We start from the raw sequence: 21,333 nt of genomic DNA on the forward strand, positions 1-21,333 counted from the left end.
CAACGGATTGATGTTAGCAAGCTGATTGCAACTTCTGTTGCTAGTAAGTATCGAATCGAGCTAGCTTCTAGGCTAGCTACCATTCCACCGAAAAGTATAGATGAGCATTGGTTGCAATAGCATGACGCCATGAAAATGGCTGGTGCAGTCAGTTATGGGTTCGCGAAACGTCCCGCTTATAAGCACTGGGTTTCTTCTGGTTCCTTACAACTCATTGAAGTCCGTCGGTCTACTCCGGGTGACCGTGAGTTTGACCATAAACGAAGGATGTTACGTAATGAAATTGGGCAAAGCTTGCGTAAGGACCGAGAAGCCTGGTGGTCGAAGCGTGCTAATAAGCTAGAAGCAGCAGCTGCATCTGGTAATTACCGGAAGCTCTTCCAACTCATCCGAGCCACTGGCAGCAAGAAGTCTGGTGTGAGCGAAACAATCTGCGAGGATGATGGGAGGCCGATCACTAACATCCATCGACGTCTTGGACGATGCGCAGAATTTTTCGAAGGGCAGTTCAACTGGCCTGCTGCTCCAGCAACATCGGTCAGACTGTTCTGCCTTCCATGGCCGGTGACGACTAATCCACTAAATGAGGCGGAAGTCCGCAAGGAACTCCATCTCTTGAAGCGTTACAAATCACCTGGCCCAGATGACTTGCCTCCGGCTCTTTTTAAAGATGGTGGTGACTTTGTGACTAAGGAACTGACGACGTTGTTTACAAAGGTCTGGGAGTTAGAGAGTGTATCAACGTCATGGAATGAGTCGATAGTTGTCCCTATCTTTAAAAAGGGTTCACGTCGTTCCTGTAACAACTATCGGGCGATAAGTCTACTTCCGATTGCGTCCAAGCCATTGGCTTCCGTCATACTTCGTAGGTTGTTCAAAACCCGAGAAAGATTGACTCGCGAGGAGCAGGCTGGGTTTCGTTCCGGTCGAGGATGTATTGATCATATCTCCACCCTCCGCCAAATGTTAGAACACCGTCATACTTATCAAAGGCCAACAATCGTAGTGTTTCTGGACATTAGGGTTGCCTTCGACTCGTTGAACAGGACTGTTCTCTGGGATTGTCTATTGAAGAAGGGTGTGCCTGAGAAGTTTATTAACACCCTAAAGGCCCTATATACAAACACCTCAGGCAAAGTGAGGGCATACAACCACCTCTCTCCATTGTTCCATTCGAGCAGTGGGGTTAGGTAGGGTTGCCCAATCTCACCATTCCTCTTCAACGTTGCCATCGACGACATTCTGGAAACAGCTCTGATGAATGTAAGTAATGGCGGTGTGGATCTGTTGCCTGGAGAAAGACTTCTCGACCTTGAGTATGCGGATGAAATTGTCTTACTGTGTAAGAATGTACAAGGCATGCAATCTGCACTTAATCAGTTGGAAATCAGTGTCCGTAAGTATGGTATGTGCCTTGCACCTTCGAAGTGCAAAGTACTTCTACAAGACTGGCAGGATTCCAATCCTGTACTCACCCTAGATGGTGAGCAGATAGAAATAGTCGAGAAGTTCGTGTATCTGGGTAGCTGCATAAGTGCTGGTGGGGGTGTGAGTGATGAGATCAATGCACGTATAGTGAAAGCCAGAGCAGCTTATGCCAATCTGGGCCATCTTTGGCGCCTTCGTGATGTTGGTCTGGCTGTAAAAGGTGGGATTTACAACGCGTCGATGAGAGCAGTTTCGCTTTATGCTTGTGAAACCGGGCCTCTCCGAGTTGAGGACGTTAGAAGACTCTGTGTTCGATCATCGCTGTCTCCGAAGGATTGCTGACATCCTGTGGCAACACCATGTCAGTAATGCAGAGGTTCAGCATCGTGTATTCGGGCTTATAGATGATAATGCGATCGATGTCACCATCTTGAAACACCGACTTCGGTGGCTTGGACATGTTCTCCGAATGTCGTCCCAGAGACTTCCACGTCGTGCATTATTTGCCGACTCTGGGACTGGTTGGAAGAAGCGGAGAGATGGTCAGTGCATGACATAATGTCGTGGTATGAAAGAAAGCTGCAAAGGACTGGCTTCTGTCGGTCCTTCACGACTCCCTGGTTGGGGTCCGAGAGATGGTGCAACACAGACGTTAGAGACGTTATTAGATATGGCTCCGAATAGAAGCCAGTGGCGATCCTGTTGTAACCTTCTTTTACTTTCTTCATAAAAAAGTGGTTGTCTCCCTTAATTGAAAGATTTTTTCTGATTGTACCTTTCCGTTTCCTCATTATTACTATTATTATTACTACACTACATTACACCAACCTCTTTGTTATTGTTCTCTCTTTTTTACGCTCCTTACCTTTTTTTCTTTCTCTTCGAATTCTCATTGTTTTGTGTGGCGCATATATATTGGCGCTCTCTTGTACCAATATTTATGTGTTCAAATAAATAAATATAATAACGTACATTCCATAAACTCATTAGTTCAGATAGACAATCAGAGAAATAAATTGACGAAAGTGAAGTAAAATAAAACGAAGTGATGCGCAGTGGAGAAGGTGAATGAGCTAACTCAATTTAATCACATGTGACTCAATATTTTTAGACAGACCAAAGACTAGTTACAGACATGTAATGAGTAAGGTAAGCAATTAACAAACGTACGATCATATGAGAACAGTCAGAGTTAATAAGCAAGGTCAAAATATGGCTTGAAAAAAATGAATAAACTGATTTGTCCAGAAGCTAGAATAACCTATGTGGGCTTGACATAGAATCAACCACTACAATCATTTAAAAACCATGATGGAATAAATTCAGGTCAAAAACTGTAAAAACTTGTCACATTACGTTGTGATGACTCCATTAGTTAAATTTCAAAGATAAGTTGGGTATTTAACACCATGGGCAAATGCAGGTTAGCTGACCCACTGGCCTTATTTCTGAGGACTGAAAAATGGGCATGAGCGGAGGAATAATGCATCCTACTTCGCAGTGCATAAAACGTGAACTTTTTGTTTTATACAATGTCTAAGCTTAATTGTGCATAAGCTGCAAAATAAATTACGACGAAAAATCACCTTTTTAAACTGGCCTATCCTTAAAATGCAATCCGTTGTACAGTTCGAACTGAAGGGCGAGAGACGTTCTAGTTTGTTTATCCACTCTAACAGATTCTTCAGTGTAGAGGTGTCCACAGATACCAATTCTTCTGAAAAAAAATAAGGTTCATCTTGACATCTAATACATCAGGCTAAAAGAACAAGAGTTACCTGATCATGTTGACCATCATCATATTTGCTACCTGTTCCGATATCAAATATCCTAGGGAATTAACAAAATTGGAGAATATTTCTAGAGACTGAGTCTTAATGTCCAAAAGAAAAACTGCCGAATGCTCTTGGATAACACCAAATATCGATCGACTCCCAGAAGTAAGCCAAGTAAGACGATTGCGATAGAGATCTACAGCTTGCATAATCTTCATCTTTAGTTGTTTAATGTAGCCTTTCTTAGCAATAACCTTTAAAAATTAATAAACAAAAATTGACATACATTATAGACGTCTCCAGTCCTATCATTCGTCATCCTTACAAACAGATTGTCACCGTAACATGATTTAATGTATTTTCCCAGAGAATGATGATATTCTTTAGAATCCGAAATTTTCATAAGTTTCAGCTTACCTCCTCTCACTGGGAATCCAATGTTCTGTAAAACGGATGACCTATCGATTTTATTGGTGTTTAACCCATATATATTGAGCCATGCTTTTGAGCTTAATTGTCTATTCACTGCAGAATCACCTTTAAGAAAGGATTCTATTTTATTGAGCTCTTCATGCATATTCGTTTATTTTGACTGGTATAAAATAAATTATAGAAAGTATTTCCTCTAAGTATACATAACTCACTCTGATTTCAAATATACACTTGGTTCATTGAAGTTTGAGATTTATTTTTCAGCCCAAAACAAACGGATTTACACCAAACCATGAAATCCTAACATCTCAATAAAAAGCCTCCAGTTTGGAATAGCGCTGGAACTCTAATCACTATGACGGTTCAATATCTAATATCTATGACACGGACTCGTATAAACCAGCCAATTTGTTGCGATTGCTTCGTCTCCTTTCGGTACGGTTCTCAGTATTTTTTTATGTTAAATGAGTAGTATTCCAGCCACCCGACTGCATTAATTCTTGTCAGTTTGTTAGTTATTTAGGGATTTGCGTATCTTATAGTTGAGTGAGTGCGTTTTTATAAGGGCACACTACCAGTCAAAATGTTTGGTTAACTGCAGTTTAAAAGCAGTAAAGTGATAATTTCACTGCTAAGAGAAGAGGATTGCTTCACATATAATAAACAAGCTAATTGTATGATAATGTAAAAGAAGAAGAAATCGAAGAATGTGCGGAAATATGCAGACAATAGTAAAAGAGATGGAGAGCAGTTACTCTTATGTTCTAATGACAACCATGGTAATTTATAGGACATGAAGTAGACACATCCGGCTTAGGATGCTCTGGAAAGAGTTAAACAAGAAGCTTGAACTTCCCGGAATACAGCCTATGACGGATACACGGTTCACTCGGGGAAAAGACTCCAGGCATCAAACCACCCGAGGCTACTTTGAGTAACACCCACTAATGCTACCAACGTAGAGGATATCCTGCTAGCTATTCACTTACTGAAATCTGATCGGAACGTAAGAATACTGCCCGATATACCGTATTCTGAGCGCAATCTCATCCGGAACATGCCTAAGGAATTTCACAAGAAGAAATATCATTGTGCGAATTGTACCGGAAAACACAAACCCCGGTCATCAAGCAGTCCTTGAGGCTCAAAAACATACTGACTCAACAAATGACGAGACTAGCCAAGAAGGACGGATATTCTAGACCCCGGTTAATAAGGATAACTTTCCCATCCTCCCATATGGCGGCTGCAACTGTGAAAACATTTCGTGCCAACAGACGTCGGTTGCCAACTGGAATCCATATGCACGTGGTTAGATCACACGACGCCAGGATCAAGCACAAAGAAAGTTTGGGCTGACCACTCCACTTGTGGACTGTCTTGGTCATAAAATAACGCGTAAAGAACAGGGACTATCAACTCGGAAAACCTTGTATAGGTAAGCTACCCGTCCATTCACATATGGCTCATACAGACAAACAGGACGCGTTTCAAATTGAAAGTATAAACTGCTTATACATGAACGCCGCGAATTTACCAAATCAAATGGATGAGTTATGTGATCTCAGCAATGCTAATAATGCTCATCTGATAGGAATATCTAAAACTTGGATATCTCAGTTTACGGGCCAGGATGTCTTTGTTTCGCAATAACAGGAAAACAAGAATTGGGGGTGGAGTATCCTTATGCTTTACGATCTAACCTGGAGGCACATCAAGTGCACAATCAAGAATTTATCAACCTTGATGAATTCGTATGGTGTTCAGTAAGATTGTATACCACCATATGGTGTCTAGTTAGGGTCATCTACAGGAAGCCCAGTGCTATCGTGGAGTACGACAACCGTATGCTAGAAGAATCTTCCCCTTCTACTCGTATAGGATTCCCTCATATGCAGATTCTGCGGACTTCAAACTTCCTAAGGTCAATTTCGCGGCACACATGTACATTGGCGGTGAAAACTCGACTGCAGCTCGGTTCTCCAACCTCGTGATCTGTGACCGTTCGAAAATGTGAAATCGACAGCTCCTTGGAGGAACAGTCAGACACCGTCGCGCTCAGACTAGATATATGCAGAAGAAGAATCCCTAGTTAAAAACCTCTCAATTCTGGCTCCTCTGGGGAGAAGCGATCATGCCGTCACAGTCTTCAGTTTTATCAGTGAAACTGAGCTAAGACATCCCACCAATAACAGGCGCTGGAATTTTAATGGGTTGAATGTGTCAGTTTAACAGGACTATCTATAACAGGTGGATTAGGATGTTTATTGGATGCTTATTGGGACTGCATACTGCACACCCCCTTATGTGCTACAAAGTAATCTATTCCTACAGTCATCACAAATCGCACTCTTTGTTTGCTAATCCACAAAAGGCACTGTTGAGCAGAATGCAAACGAACTGATAATAACGGCGCATACAGGCAATACAAACATATAAGGAACATATACACAAAGGCCATAATGGAAGACAGGCTTCAGTCACCAGATAAAGCTTATCGATAAACTTGCCCCCAATCCGGAAAGCTTATTCCGTTAGGCAGTCTCATCGACAAGCCACAACTGGGGTTTCCCAACTGCTAGGTTCGAATGGCCCGACCAATAATGACGGTGACGCCGCTAACCTTTTGGTTGAACAATACTCTTGGACATTTCAACCGACCTACACTAACTATATTGATGAGAACTTCATCTGCAACTGCACAGGACTTTCCGAAACGAACGTGAGCGCTGACTTGGTGTACCGGAAACTGCAGCACGTAAATAAAGACACTTCTCCTGGCCCGGATATGGTTCATTCTGCTATACTGGGGGAAGTCATTTACCTTGACTTCTAAAAGGCTTTTGAATGGGTCAACCATATATGTCTTGTCAATAGGCTCAAACGATTGGGTATCAGAGCATCTTTAATTGACTGGCTCACTTCGAATCTAAAAAACCGACATTTCAGGGTCAGAGTTAACTTCACTTTCTCTGCGTCTATGGAATGTCCTAGTGAGGTCCCCCAGGGTTCAGTATTAGGACCTCTTCTACAACAGATATCATCTGACTTATTACTATTTGCTGATAATGTGAAATGTTGGAGAGAGCGGTTCAGCCGACAGTGTGCTGATAGGTTTCGCGCTCTGTTTCAGGATTATTGGTCGGATTTATTCACATCCTATCGACTTTCCTGGGTTCGGGGATTTTAGTCTATTTAATACAAACCTGGAAAATGGTCGACTATCACCCAGAGCATCAATTGGCATTAGACTTAAAAGGTGTTTCGCGTTTGTAAGCCCCTGGTTTAGTAGGTCTGTGAATTTGGCACTAAAATTTTCCCCATATTACAGCTAGTGAGATCTTACCCATTTTTCCCTTTAAAAGTACAGACCCCCTGGTTTGATGTCTATCCCCTGATCATGAAGATACAATGATACTTGGAGTTAGATTGCGTTGTGGCTGCTAGCGTGGCTTGAAAACATCTATTGCCCAGAACTACGACGTTGCCAGGCTCTTCGTTTGGTTTTTAGCAAACTTTCTGTGGCTCACTCAACCCAGAATCTTTGTTCTCCACATGTGCGCTTACGTGAGGCACATTGTGTTGGATGGTATTATCAGTGATGTCTCTTACTTTCTCCTAGTTGTCATTCACTGATAGTCGCCACCGCTCATGATCATTTAGTGGCATTGGACCATAACCACACAATCCTCAAAGCTGAACACGAGACAACTCGGAAAATAGATATTCAGTATTGAATGAATTGGAGTTGATCGAATGGCATGGCTCGGCCATGCAGGCGTGGTCCCTATTAAATTTTACCTTATATCTCTTTTTCATATTAAATATATTGTTCTGTCTCTAGCCTAAGCTTGTTCTACATCATGTATTGGTGATTGTTACGATACGATGAGTTGGTGTAGACGATGTAATGACTTCTACGTAAGATCTTATAGATTAGGCAGTTATATCATGACACGTCTACAATTTTAAGATTAGGTCTATTATTAGCGCAGTACTATCATAGTAGACCATAATTCTACAACCATGGGGCATGTTGTATATGCTCTCTCATGGCTGTGTATCAGCCTTAGTATATTTAAGGTAGGAATCGACTCCATCATTTTCACGTATCCAGTTTGTGGTCACGTCCAACGCGTCTGTGTCATGGTCAATACTTACTATTAGTGCGTGGACGTATACATCCCCAACTAGAAACCGATCATTTATCGGTAAGTAAATCAAGCATGAGGTTTTTCCGTCTGTTTTCTATCGTGGCGCTACCCACGTGTTCCGCCAGTCTTGAACTTCTACTGGTTTAGGAAAGGCTTTTTCACAACAACTTCATAGGACTGTATCCTGCTAGTTGAGTATTAGTGATGCAGGGTTGCAGTTATCCAGTTAGTAGTATTTAGTTGGAACCCAGGTGCGGTAACTTTAGTATCCCCTATGCTATCTTATCTTCCCGGGTAGTAGAACATGTGGGGGGGGTGTATTCGACCAGTCAGGTAGGCCGCGCCGCTCACTCTCAAGCAACACATGTTCGATTCTCCTATCTCATTTGGTTCACTAATCTGTGGTTTCGAAGCTTTGAAGTAACAGCGAATGTGTGCATCATATCGTGCCGAGAAAGTATCATGGCTTGCAATCCCACTTATTCATCTGTGTTATCCGTTGATAGTCTTCTTTCACTGAAGTCTATCACCTTCATACCATACGGCGTGGTTCACTGTATAACTGCTTACCTTTGACTGTCTGCTTAGAACGATCGCTGGAATCCCTGAAGATAGATATTTGATCCCATCTTGTTGAAAATATTTTTAATAATTCTCGAGTATTGACCTTTTGTGTATTGCTTATTCCTTTTGTTGTTTAGCACTCTAGTTTAAGTTAGAGAAACCCTTGACTATATAATACAGACTGTACCATTTGAGATACTTTGTATTTTCGATAAAATATTTTTTCTTTCTTAAATTAAAACCGTCTTAATTCAGCACAAATTTGTGTTTTGATATAATATAATACGAGTAACTCAAGATACTTTTGTACGCTATACAGAGAAACGTAGTCTGTTCTAATTGAACAAATTTTGGTTCATTAGTTCTACGTTCAAAGCGAATATTGGTGTCTCGGTTGTTACACTTGTTCTGAGTTCACAAACATGCCTCATAAACTATTTACATATTCCGCGTTTCACCTGTTTCTTCCTTTCCTTCTTTAAAGTCAACTCAATACTCTTCAAATATTCTTCAACTACAGAGAACTTGTGTGTTTAGAATATCGCAAATATTATGCTCACATTGCTGAAACATATGTATTATTGGATTTTCGAAGAGACCCAAGATGGTTTCTTCACAACATTTAGATGCTCATAAGTCGTTTGTGAATAACATTAATAACTATTGTTATTCCACATATAGGATGAGCATCTCTTGCATCCAGAATAAACCATCCTTCGAAGGAAAGTAAAAGGGGATCCTATTGATTGTTATCCCATGCTGTGCACCCAACAGTCGTAACAATGAGGATAACAAAGATCAGTTTTACAAGAAGCTGCAGTCGTTCGTAGAGATGTAATAATGGATGGACCTGAACATCCTAATAGGAGGTCCAAACGCCAAAGTTTGTATGGATGACATCGGATGTTAAAATATCATGTGACGACATGAACTGGATGAATAAATCAACAGCATTACTCTGAGGAACGAAATGAATCGGATTCAACCAAACAACGATATAAACCATTCAGTAGCAAATGCGCTTGAGGGTTAAGAGCAGTAATTCTGAAGCTGTACCATTTTACAAAATACTCTTTTGTTCATATAAGCTCATACGAGTTAACATAAACATGGGCAATTGGTCCCAAATCAAATATCAAACTACCGTTGCCTTTTGTTAGCCGAGAGCCCTTCGAACTCCTCTTGCTTTGTCATTTTTTAAAGACAAAATCCTAGGCTATCTTCAAGAGAACAGTAGATTCTCTTTATCTTCATTGCCAATATTATTAGCAATATTAACATAACTACAAAATGTTTTGCCAAACAGCTTATAGTCTGCAGGCACTCACATTAATTGTGGTAGAAATCAAGGCATACCAGAGTTTCACGATTCGAAACAAACATTGGAATAGTTGTATATCACCGATATTATCAATATATATCGAAATTGCTTAGCTGATAATTCCTCCTTCTGAATCCACTGATGCATTGAGCTTTTTAGAGTGTCTGAATCCGAAAACCATTTATATTCAAACCTACTGAGCTCATTGATCTGCCGTTTTACCACTCATTGATCTATGCTCAAAAGTATGTAACACAATCAGATACTATTAAAACATCCAGAAATCGTTAATACAATCATGGAGAATCCTGGGTCTCATAGTAATTAATGCACAGTCTTTGGTAAACTGATTTTAAACCATTACACGATCATATTCTTCTAGTTATCTGGGCAAATGAACAACTCAGAGACTTATCGTCGTGCATATTTGTGAATCATACACGACCGATCAGTTGAGTCTCTAAGAAAACAGATGGTCTTTCCACTCATCAATAATAGTGTAGCGATAAATAAACCCACAAAATAAATAGCTATGTAAGTCTTCGACATTGGATGTTGACCACATTAATGCTAATAGACTCACCTAGCTGAAGGCACTCGGTCATGTACCCGCACCAGATCACGAGTGTGAACGCCATGCCCAACAACCCCTGCAATCGCTAGCCAGATTAGATCAAACGATCCTCGATATATTAATAGCATATCAAATATATCTTCGAACCTCCTCGCTTCTGTCTTCTGATTTCACTTGGTGGGTACGATTCATATTAGGTGTTACTGGTTAAAGCGTTGTTAAACTCCGAATACATGTGGCATCTTCAATAGTCATGATTTAAAGCGCGTAAACAATCGCCTGGTAGTCAGGTAGATATAAGAAACATAAACATTCGTTCTCTCATCGTCAATACACATGAAGCATCAACCAATATTCTATCTGATTAATTAGGTGACATATGTATAACAAAACAATATTGTCCATAATCAACTAAATTTCTCAAACCCCATTTTTTGTTCAGTTCCAAAGTTGTTGCAAATTTTAAATAAATTGGACTATGTTTATCATATTGGTCCGTGTAATGACCAAAATTCCAGAATACTATCTGTACCCAGGGCTTACGAACAAATGTTTACTTAATTGGGCGAAAATATGTTCTTCTGCATAACAAATGAAGCATTTTTGAGTGACTCATAATAGACTATATCAAAGCACAGATTGTGTGCTGAAGCTAAACCAGTGTTATTTGAGAAAACAAGCAAACAATATGAAAAGTATAATATACCACAAAACGTACAGCCACTGTTATTCAGTTAAATGTTCCCTTAGCACAAAATAACATACATAACAGCAAATAAAATGGTTAATAAATAAACATCCAGTACTTGAGAATTCACTAGAGTATTCTCAACAAATGAGACCAAATATCTATTTGCGAAGATTCGGCTTATCTTTCCCAGCAAAAAATCAAATGCCAACAATTATGAGCCGAGCCACACCACAACCGTGCACCTAGTGAAACACAATCTCGTTGTGAATGGTTCGGTAACATGCAATAGCAAAATTAGGCAACAAAGGTTAATTCTCACACAATTCAAGTAATAAAAACCCTAAACAAAGAAGACAGAAGGACATGGAGCGTGATTACAAGAAACCTGGGTAGAAGTTGAAATACATGATAGGGGAAGATCAAGAAGAAATAACAATACCGTTCAATAACAACTTTCGAGAGTTTTCAGCGTATTCTTTCCATTACAGTATTATGAGACTCATACACAGACGACGAAATTACTTCTGTTTTGACATAATCCCCTGAAGAAATCTCGACTACATCTGAACTCACTTCTGTATTAAACGTAGATGGAGGCCAGTCTCACTATTAGCAGATAATTCAGTCTAATTTCACCTCAGCAGCGCAACTGCCATCTAACAAAGCAAAGAGACCACAATCTGTTTAAAAGCCCGCCTTCCTCAACAGAATGTTTTTCAAGTGGCTTATTAAAACGCTCGTACTCATACATATATAAACATTCTAGATCGTGTAACACATATTGGGTTTGAGAAAATGTTACTTGACTTGAAGTACTAGTCCATTTTGTTACCCTAAGACTCAACCAAACAAGTAGCGTACGTCCACCAAACGTATCTTTTCTACCTCCCAGACATTGTTTCAGAACTCATCGTGCGTCTGAAGTATCACATTCAATCAAAACTATTACTCGATTGCTTCGCAACCTCGGAAAACTTGTATCTCGTAAATACTTCCACGGTCCCAACTATTGTTCGGTTCGTAGGTTTGTGTCATCTGTCAAAATGCTGTTGACCGTATAAGCTCTGCTGATTGATGTATGACACACAACCATGAAATGCCATGCTTAAGAAACCTTTGTATTGTTTACAAAATATTTGTGTCTTTGCATTCGTAAGCGAGGACTAAAGGCAACGACGTTCGTTCTTGATAATCGCTTAAAACTATCTGCGAATTTAGTGGTCATACGGCTCCATTGTCATCCGAGGTATCTACATTTTTTGAATCGGTAACTTGGTTAAAATGTTAGGCGGAATTCTTGATGCCTCTATAACTGCGCGTCGTATGGAATCCAGCTTATTCGTCTCATTTGCTCCACAAATCTCTTTCATTTAAATTGTAATCAAACGCTTTTGAGTTTTAACAAATAATCATTGTGTGTTCCATTATTAAATGTCGAAAATTATGTTTCTTCGAAGTGTCTAGATTTTGTATCTCTCGTTCACTCCATTTATCTTGATCATAGCTTTACAACTTAGAACAGGTCATATTGCTATCGAGGTCAAGTTATTTACTGTAGTCTGGCCAGAAAACATTGAACTATGTCCCACAAATTGTCTGCTCATATTGTCACATGCGTTAATTATTCAAAAGTTCGGCGTCGCTCATAGGTCGTCCATAAACTATAGTCTCACCAAAAGTTCTAGTTTAGTACTTATCACTTGCGTAGAAAGTCATATTCAGGCTGTAATTCGATCATAAGTGGTTCCCATTTACTTTTTCTGACCATCGTCCTTTTTTTCCATTTTGCAGGTTTTATATGTTTGGATAGATCATTTCGGTAGCTAATGCAATATCTCCTAATATGTTTTTATCCTGCGACCTATGCTGTATTTTAGCAATGAGGTATACTTTGTTTCTCGCGTCCTTGGTCTACTTAATAAAGTTCATATTTATAGGCTCACACGGTGTCTATTATTTCATATGGTTCTTTAGATTCTTTTCAGAAGTTCCCAGTATCCCTCCATTTTACCGTATTTTACGAGTCTCGAATAAAATTTTCAAAGGGATTCTGAGTTTTCTTAGGAATGGGTGATGGGCAGCGAAAGTAATGAAAACAGTTTTGAACTGATATTTCTAGGTTCACTTTTAAGCCTCTCAAGAGCACTCCCAAAGCGACCACTCCACGCATTTCGAGCTCAGTATGGATTACAATTTCTGATTAATAAATCTTTAAAGGCACCCAGTATTCCAATGCATAGACCGCTTTTCACGACTTCTGATAACTCCCCAACATGCAAGGATGATAATTCAACAAAAGTTTCAGCTAAGTTTCTCCCTACAGCTACAGTGACTCCAATTAGGTGAGTTTTATCATTCGTATGCTTAGTTACAGGAACAACAATGATGTAGTTAGGTCCCCATCCCCTGATCTCGACGTTTCAATTCACGAAGAGTCATTAGGTAGGTTTGTTAATTAAATATAAAAGCTATAGAAGTTCCTTCACCCTCCTGGTTTGACGAATCTGAACCAACAGAAAATCCCAGTTCTACACCCACCAAAAACTTAACACTCCATAGGCCAACAGATAAAACATCACCGGTCTCGGTTATTCCTCGAACTTCTAGCTTGGAGTCTTCTACTTGTATGAAAAGTGTATCTAAACCATGTCTGCAAAATGAGTCTCGAATTTTTCAAGCACTCAGCACAGAAAACTCAAATTTAAGGTCTCATGATGACTCTGTTTCAATACCTCAGTCATTTTACAGTTCAATCTGTAAAGCATGTGACTTATTGGAGAACTTACCAATGAACAAATTAATGTATTGTTTTGGAGATGAATTATCCGTAATAACAAAATTACTGCATGAAAGGTTGGTCATTTTCAAGTTAATAATACTTTTTGTAGAAGCTCAAACCCAAATATTGTGAGCGGTCACCCTCCCTCAGGAATGGTGAAGAAATTAACCAATCCGATTTCTCCTACATTCACATCTGATCAACACATTCGAAACACAAATACCTCTAAAAGGATGTTGGTCAGTACAGTTTGGTTATCTGATTATTTTGGTTAAGCTTCATTAAAACTGTAGCTACTGTTTTAAGAAGTTATATTATGTTGGTTTCGTGTAAGCAAGCCTCCTGTCTCATTGCCAGTTATCTCGCTCATCTGCTATTTCATTTCTTGCCTAGATGGGCGTTACCTCATATGCACTTGGGAATATCTTGTCCGATGATGACAGTTGGGCCAACATTAGCACTAACTCATCGAAAACCCGAGCCTTGTCGGATGTTCCTACAAAATGTTCAAGCACTAAAAAGTCAGCTACACAAAAAACAGATGATAATTGCACCATACGGCATTCGACTATGACTTTTGACTCTGGCGAAGGGAGTGCTTTCCTTCCACTTCAAGCTCAATCTAAATGGGGTAAGTGCCAAAGTTTCTTAAAATTCGCTCTTTGAATCATAAAGGCATAAAATTGTAGTAAACAAGTTTATGTTGTTACAGTTAAAAATACACGAGAGCTGTAAGAGAAATTGCGTCACTTAGCAATCGAGTTATTGTCCTAATCATTGTGATCACGCATTTTTGACCATATTCATTTTCGATTAGATGTCCAGACCCATTGTGACGATCAATATAATCAGCCAGATGATGGCTCAACAGGCGAGTTTGATGGAGATGATCGTTTTCCTCATTCTAAACGCATGATGGAAGCATTCTCAAAAATGTTTGGTCTACGATCCTTCAGACGGAATCAACTCCAAGCAATCAATGCAGCTCTTCTTGACCGTGATTGCTTTGTAATCATGCCCACCGGTAAGTTATCATTATCTTCTGTCATTAGACTTTGTTTAGACGTTGCTGTGATGTGTGCTTTTTGCTCATATTTTTGAATCAATTGTGTCACGTTTTTAAACATGAACTTGGTTTGTTCCCTCAATAACATTACATCACACCTTATGTATGCGATTATTGAGAAATAGTGTTCTTAAATATTAAGTGACAAGCGCTTAATATAAAGAAGAATATAAGCAATAATGGTATTTTGCTGAAATTCCAAACCTTGTTATGCGGAAGACATTATCTCTAAAGCCATGGGTTTAGGTCTACAGTCACTATATTGTATGTGGATTATTGTACCAACTTATTTCAAACATTAGTGCACTGTAGACATCGTCAACGACTGCTATTTACTTGTTTTATGATTTTACTCGAAGTAATCAACTGTCATGAAATAAAAATATAGGTGATTCAACGGATAATATTTTCTTGATGAAATCATTTCAGCTGTATGATCGTAAATATTTTTGTTTGATGTAAACTGACCTGATATTTCAAATATTAACAGTTTGTGTAATGATCCAGAGGTTGAAAAAGAGTAGGAGGATGAATAGGAAGTGAAGACGGAGGTTGGTTATGAATACAGTGGTCTTGAGTGCTGTTAGAGGTATGAGGGCGGTTATCACTTCCCGGTTGCCCACACCGTGGAAGGGTTCTTCTGCAGGTACCTGAAAAGGAAATTGGATTAGCGGTGGTCTTAGTGACCTGGGAGCGTGACCGCAGTGCCCAAAGGACAACTGCTTGAGGTCGGTCACACACGACCTTTTTATGGGCAATTTTTGTGTTAGCTCCGTACTTGTTGAGACCTTACCACCGGAGACGGATATCCGTGGGATAAGGCGAGATGTGCATTTTTAGGGTCGACCTTTTCTAGCCCCACCCCTTCTTGTAGGAAGGCAGCATCGCTGTTATGCTGGTTGTCTGAAGGAAACACCTTACTGCTGTCACACTCCTGTACAGTCAGCAGTACGACTTCGCCTTCGAACCTTGGGTTTGTTGCTTTTAGTCTTACCGCTCTTCAACCGACCTGTCTGACATGGTAGGACCTTGAGGAACGGTTGTTCCAGCTAGTATAGCTCGGTTGGGTCATCACGATGGGCAAGCCCGACCACCACGTCAAGGTAGCAACAACAGTTAAGTTCTGGAACATAGGCATACTTATCGGCGTCCGACAATGGTGGTCTTTCTTGACTTGAAAGCAAAATTTGACTCGGTAGACCGCGAGATTCTGTGGCAGTGTCTGTCATTGAAAGGCGTGCCTCAGAAGTACATAGACCTTGTGAAGGCTCTTTACTCGAACACTACCAGTCGAGTCAGAGCTTATGGCAAACTTTCATCTGCTTTTGTAACCTCAGGTGGTGTCCGTCAAGGCTGTCCACTTTCTCCATTTTTGTTTAAACTTGATCATAGACCTATTGATGGAAATAACATCCGCATCGACTGGATTCTCAGGTATTGATCTTCTTCCAGGAGGTCCACTTATCGGCTTAGAATACGCAGATGATATAGTCCTGTTTGGTGAAGACGCTGATAAAATGCAGAGTCTTTTGGTAGCACTAAGCAACAATGCCAGAATGTTTGGAATGCGCTTCTCTCCCTCTAAGTGCAAGTTGTTGCTTTAGGACTGGCATGCGTCAACACCTGAACTATGGATAGGGAGTGAAGTTGTCGAACGCGTTAACAAATTCACTTATCTTGGAAGTCTGATCAGCCCAAATGGGTTTGTGTCTGACAAAATCTCAGCACGGATTCGAAAAGCTCGCTTGGCTTTTGCCAACTTACGTCACCTTTGACAAAGGCGAGATATCCGTCTTTCAATAAAAGGACGAGTATACTGCTCGGCAGTCCGTTCTGTTTTAATTTGCGGCAGCGAAACATGGCCATTAAGAGTAGAAGACACTTGTAAGCTACTAGTATTTGACCACAGATGCCTTAGAAACATTGCTGGCGTCTGCTGGAATCACCGGGTAAGTAATAGTGAGGTTAGACAAAGGGTGTTAGGGAATGATGGTAAATCAGTTGATCAAGTTGTAAATCTTCATCGACTGAGATGGTTGGGCCACGTGTTACGTATGCCTGAACACCGATTACCACGACGTGCAATGCTAACCGGTGTTAGGGATGGTTGGAAGAATGTTGGGGGGGTCCAAATCAAAACGTGGCATCAGTCCTTAAAGTCACTAACTTCTAGTCTGAGCCATGTTGGTAGATGCAGACTACTTGATTGGGGTCCGCGTGACTATCGTAACCAATGATTGGAGACTCTTGGTGACATGGCTCAGAATCGATCACAATGGCGTCGGTGTATACACTCCCTGTCTTCCCTCAAACTAAGAGATTAAAATCGCTTCATATCTTTCTTTCTACGAACTAATTCTTTCTTCCTATACTATATCCTCATTGCAATCTTTCTTTTATATATTACCATCTGTGAATTAACTACTTTTGTGAATCCGGTGTCCATCTTGTTATGTTATTGAGGTATGGCAACTTGGACCGATGCATATATGTGCCTGGTCCTACGTTGTAGCTGACTGACTAAGGAGGATGAATTTACTTTTCTGGTTAAAATGTAAATGATGTGTCCACTTAACAAATATGCTTGTGGCTGCTACCTTGATTTGGAAGTTAGACTCGCCTATCGTAACGACTCAACCGAGCTATATTGACTGGAATACGTATTTCTCTAGGTCCTACTATGCCAGGCAGGTCGGTGGGAGGGTGGTACAACCAAAGACCAGCAACCTAATGCCCGAGGGCGAAGTTGTACAGTTGACTGTAGAGGTGTTTAACAGTATTAAACTGTTCACCTTGGAAAACCAACATCTGAAGCAATGCCGCCTTCTCACAACGGAAGGAAGAGGTCATGAAAGATCGATCCCAAAAATGTCACACCTCATATTAACCCATAGATTGCCGTCTTCGGCGGTAAGGTCTGAATTGCGGAGCTAACACATGAAAAGCTTCACACAAAAAGACCGTACGTAACCGGCCCCAAGGAGATGTCCGTCGAGTTTTGCGGACACACCACCACTAACTCAAATTCCTTCTCAGGTTTCAAGAAGAAATATCGTTTCACGGTGTGAGCAGTTATGACAACCGCCCTCTTACATCTATCAGTACCCGAGATCTTGTTCTCACTCAGATCCCTCTTTCATCTCTTAATAATTCTCCTATCCCCACGACTAGGCTTTCTCGTGTATCTTAGTCACCAAACGCCACCATTGCTAATGACTCGGGTTCATGAAATGTTGTTCCTGATCCCCTGAAACCAGGCTCTAGACTACATGTTGGAGCTAACAATATTTGAACCTTGTATGAGATAAGACAATAGGCTGTCCTTAGCTAAGACTCTAGAACCTGGCGCCATTTATGTGTTGCATCTCCGAAACCTGCATATAGGATCCAAACAGTCATTCACTTGACCTCAACTTGTCAATATAAAAAATCTGTGATTTACTGTTCGTGTATCTGAAGACCCCATTGCTGCATTCCGTAGCCTTCCTGGTGTGGAAATAGGATTAAGTTTAGAAGCAGAACTGACTCTCCTAGACAGGATTCTAATAGATAGCCACTTATACACTGTCCAACTAAACGGAATAGTAAGAACTCGGAAAGATAGGGACCCACGTCGTCACCTCGTTGTCCTCTACCTATGCACCCACTGACTCTAGCTCGTATGAAGTATAGGGTGAATTCTACAAGAAGCATTCCAACCTTCAAAAAACTAAGCACTCTGATGCAATAATAATGTCGATTGATTGTCATGTTCAAGTAGGTGGACTAAAGCAAAGAGAAAGGAACTTAGGTGAACCTCATGGTGTCTGAGCTCATCGAACAGATAATGGCAGCCATCTGTTGCAACTATGCTCAGATACTCGTTTATTTCAAGCGGGCATCACTCACAATCAACTCAACGGTAGATTCAAATAGACCATATTGACATCATCTCTCATTGGAGAGTCTCAATGGAAGAGTGCCTCTCATTCCGGAGCACACGTATAGATTGAAATCATGCTCTCGTTGGAGCACGTATTTGTCTGCGTCTGATTGGACAAATGAAAGCCGAAGCAAGAAAACCCCTCAGAGTTCAACTTAATGATGAAAATGTTAAGAGTATATTGCAGAAACAACTAGAGAAGGAACTATTCAACCATGAAAGTGATATCCACCCCGAGGTAGCTTGGTATGATTTCCGGACAGCTGTGGAAACAACAGCAACATCTTCCAATAACCTAAAAATGGCTTAGAAAAGTCATTGGGTTTCAGCAAAGTCTACTGAGTCGATAAATACTCGCAAACTTAACCCTTCTTGTCCTAAACACGAAGAGGAGCGGACACAGCTTAAACGTAGATTGATAAAAACCTGTGTTATAATCGTTAGCGGTAGACGAGATTGAAAAGACAGAAGGGATATGTGACAGTAGACAACTGTTCAGACTTATCAAGGAAATGGGTTGTAAAAATGCAGCTGTTAGTGAAACTATTTTGGAACAAGACGAGGGTATTATTTACTCTCAATCCGGAAGATCTGATCAATAGGGAGAACACTTGAGGAGCAGGTGTGCCCAGACCGAAGCAGGTCTAATCCTGTACTCACCCTGGATGGTAAGCAGATAGAAGTAGTCGAGAAGTTCGTGTATCTAGGTAGCTGCATAAGTGCTGGTGGGGGTGTGAGTGTTGGGATCAATGCACATATGGTGAAAGCCAGAGCGGCTTATGCCAATCCGGGCCATGTTTGGCGCCTTTGTGATGTTAGTCTGGCTGTAAGAGGTCGGATCAACAACGCGTCGGTAAGAGTAGTTTTGCTCTATGCTTGTGAAACCTGGCCTATCTGAGCTGAGGACGTTAAATAAATAAATAAAACACTTGAGGAGGTAGTTCAATTGACTTTCAGTTATCCATCATCTTCAAGCAAGTTGATGTAAATCTTCCAAATCATGGGTTGAAAAGGCTACAAGTGATTTAAAGTGATGGAGACCAGCAGATCCTAGTGAAGTAACCCCTGAGATTTTTAAGAATAATGGTGCAGTTTTAACATTCGGATTAACTGAAATTTTAGCTAGAATCTGGGAAGTGAACATAATTCCATTTGACTGGTCTCGATCGCTGATCGTCCCAGCTTATAAGAAAGTACAAAAGTCCCCTTGTGACAAGCACAGAGGGATCAGTTTAAGTAATATAGTGTCTGAAATATTAGCCTCAAAAGTGCTTCAACGTCTAACTAGAGGTCGTGAAGAGTAAACCCGAGAAAATCAGGTTGGACCGAATATTCACCCGTAAGCAGGTTCTGGAACATAGACATACTACCGAGTAAGCAATGCCTGTGTTATGGATAGGGTACTAGTTAAGGATGACAAATTGACTGATAAGGTGGTTATTGAATCTTCATCAGCTGAGGTGGTTGGGACATGTGTTATATTGCCAAACCAAAACATGTCATTGGTGGATGAAGTGATTGAGGATTGTACTGAGCCATTTTAACAGGTGTAGATTAGTTTGTTGGGGTCGGGTTGATTACATAATATTGGGTAAGATCATTAGTAATGATAATAAACAGTGGTTATGTACTTTGGTCGAACTGGCTCGAAATCATTTGGAGTAGAGCAGGTGCATCCATCGTTTGTCTTGCCTCAAATTCTGAGCCTCTGAATTCATCATACCTGTTTTCTTCTGTTTTTCTTGCACTAATCTATATTTTCTTTTCAAGTGGTATATTCGACACATGATCACCACCGATACTGTTACTACCTCTCCTATTCTGTGATTTGTCCTGACAGTTTATTCTATCTGTGTGCTAATGAGGTATGGTAACTTAAACCTATGTACACATACGTACCAAGTTATTCGTTGCGACTGACTGACTGAGGTATGAAGATGAAACGCAAACCTCAACGATCATTGTAATAAATTAATACTAGTCATGAAAAATTGGCGAAGGGACTTAGGTTTGTGGAATGATGGGAGTTGGGACCTATTACTTTTTACTTACAGTTCAGGCTTGAAGTGCTGAATTATAAATGTCTCGGCAGTGCATAAGTTTTTGATCCGATCTACTTTCAATTCAATTCTTTTGACTGTGTAGATTTTTTTAAAATGACTATTCCTCTGGGTACTGTGCAAAGCATTGATCAGGTGGTCCTGTATTTCTTTAGTGGTAGTCCTGCATTCCGCTGTTATTATCTGTTCTGAGTATTTTTCTGAGATGCGTTCGGAAAGTGTCCTCTTTGTGCTGTCAGTGTAATCTGTTACTCAAAAACAAGCAAACTTATACATCCATGAATGTCAGACCGACTGGCGAAGACAATTCAAACCTTAGCTGAATAGAAAGTTTTTCTCAGGGATTTTGAAATTTGTTTAATTATAGTTACCACAGGTGTACCTCATTTAAGTTCCATATTCATAAAAGAGCTTTTTTGAACTACCGGTGATCTTAAGTTTCCATCGATAAGCCTATGTGGATAGTCATTTCTGACCAGCATTTGTAGGAGTTGAAATAATTTGTCGTTTATCCGCGTAATCTTCGAGAATAAGGATTCAGTTAGGTTTTGTCTTTCTGCTCAAAGA

The 21,333-nt window shown here is 40.4% G+C and overlaps 2 protein-coding genes across 3 annotated transcripts in view; one reads left to right on the top strand and one right to left on the bottom strand.

The window, feature by feature from the left end:
• The window catches only part of VWA3B (von Willebrand factor A domain-containing protein 3B), a 36,292-nt gene extending 32,317 nt beyond the window's left edge, over nucleotides 1-3,975 (bottom strand). The window contains exons 1-5 of the mRNA XM_051213408.1: nucleotides 3,848-3,975; nucleotides 3,621-3,795; nucleotides 3,490-3,584; nucleotides 3,207-3,457; nucleotides 3,015-3,174 (exon numbers count right to left, since the gene is read on the bottom strand). Coding sequence (XP_051069386.1) covers nucleotides 3,015-3,174; nucleotides 3,207-3,457; nucleotides 3,490-3,584; nucleotides 3,621-3,780 — 666 coding nt within the window. The 5' untranslated portion in view covers nucleotides 3,781-3,795; nucleotides 3,848-3,975. The remainder of the gene's footprint in view (nucleotides 1-3,014; nucleotides 3,175-3,206; nucleotides 3,458-3,489; nucleotides 3,585-3,620; nucleotides 3,796-3,847) is intronic.
• An 8,244-nt stretch (nucleotides 3,976-12,219) lies between these two features.
• Nucleotides 12,220-21,333, top strand: part of MS3_00010614 (uncharacterized protein) — a 28,343-nt gene continuing 19,229 nt past the window's right edge. Inside the window, exons 1-10 of one of the 2 annotated variants that reach the window (XM_051219001.1) lie at nucleotides 12,220-12,316; nucleotides 12,731-12,823; nucleotides 12,864-13,025; nucleotides 13,059-13,119; nucleotides 13,157-13,281; nucleotides 13,314-13,381; nucleotides 13,414-13,792; nucleotides 13,828-13,957; nucleotides 14,112-14,349; nucleotides 14,536-14,742. In XM_051219001.1, the coding sequence (XP_051069388.1) occupies nucleotides 13,006-13,025; nucleotides 13,059-13,119; nucleotides 13,157-13,281; nucleotides 13,314-13,381; nucleotides 13,414-13,792; nucleotides 13,828-13,957; nucleotides 14,112-14,349; nucleotides 14,536-14,742 (1,228 nt within the window). In that variant the 5' untranslated portion in view covers nucleotides 12,220-12,316; nucleotides 12,731-12,823; nucleotides 12,864-13,005. The remainder of the gene's footprint in view (nucleotides 12,317-12,730; nucleotides 12,824-12,863; nucleotides 13,026-13,058; nucleotides 13,120-13,156; nucleotides 13,282-13,313; nucleotides 13,382-13,413; nucleotides 13,793-13,827; nucleotides 13,958-14,111; nucleotides 14,350-14,535; nucleotides 14,743-21,333) is intronic. The other variant, XM_051219000.1, reaches the window with a different exon arrangement.

The sequence above is a fragment of the Schistosoma haematobium genome, chromosome 3 (assembly GCF_000699445.3).
Source record: "Schistosoma haematobium chromosome 3, whole genome shotgun sequence".
In the NCBI taxonomy this organism is placed as follows: Eukaryota; Metazoa; Platyhelminthes; class Trematoda; order Strigeidida; family Schistosomatidae; genus Schistosoma; species Schistosoma haematobium.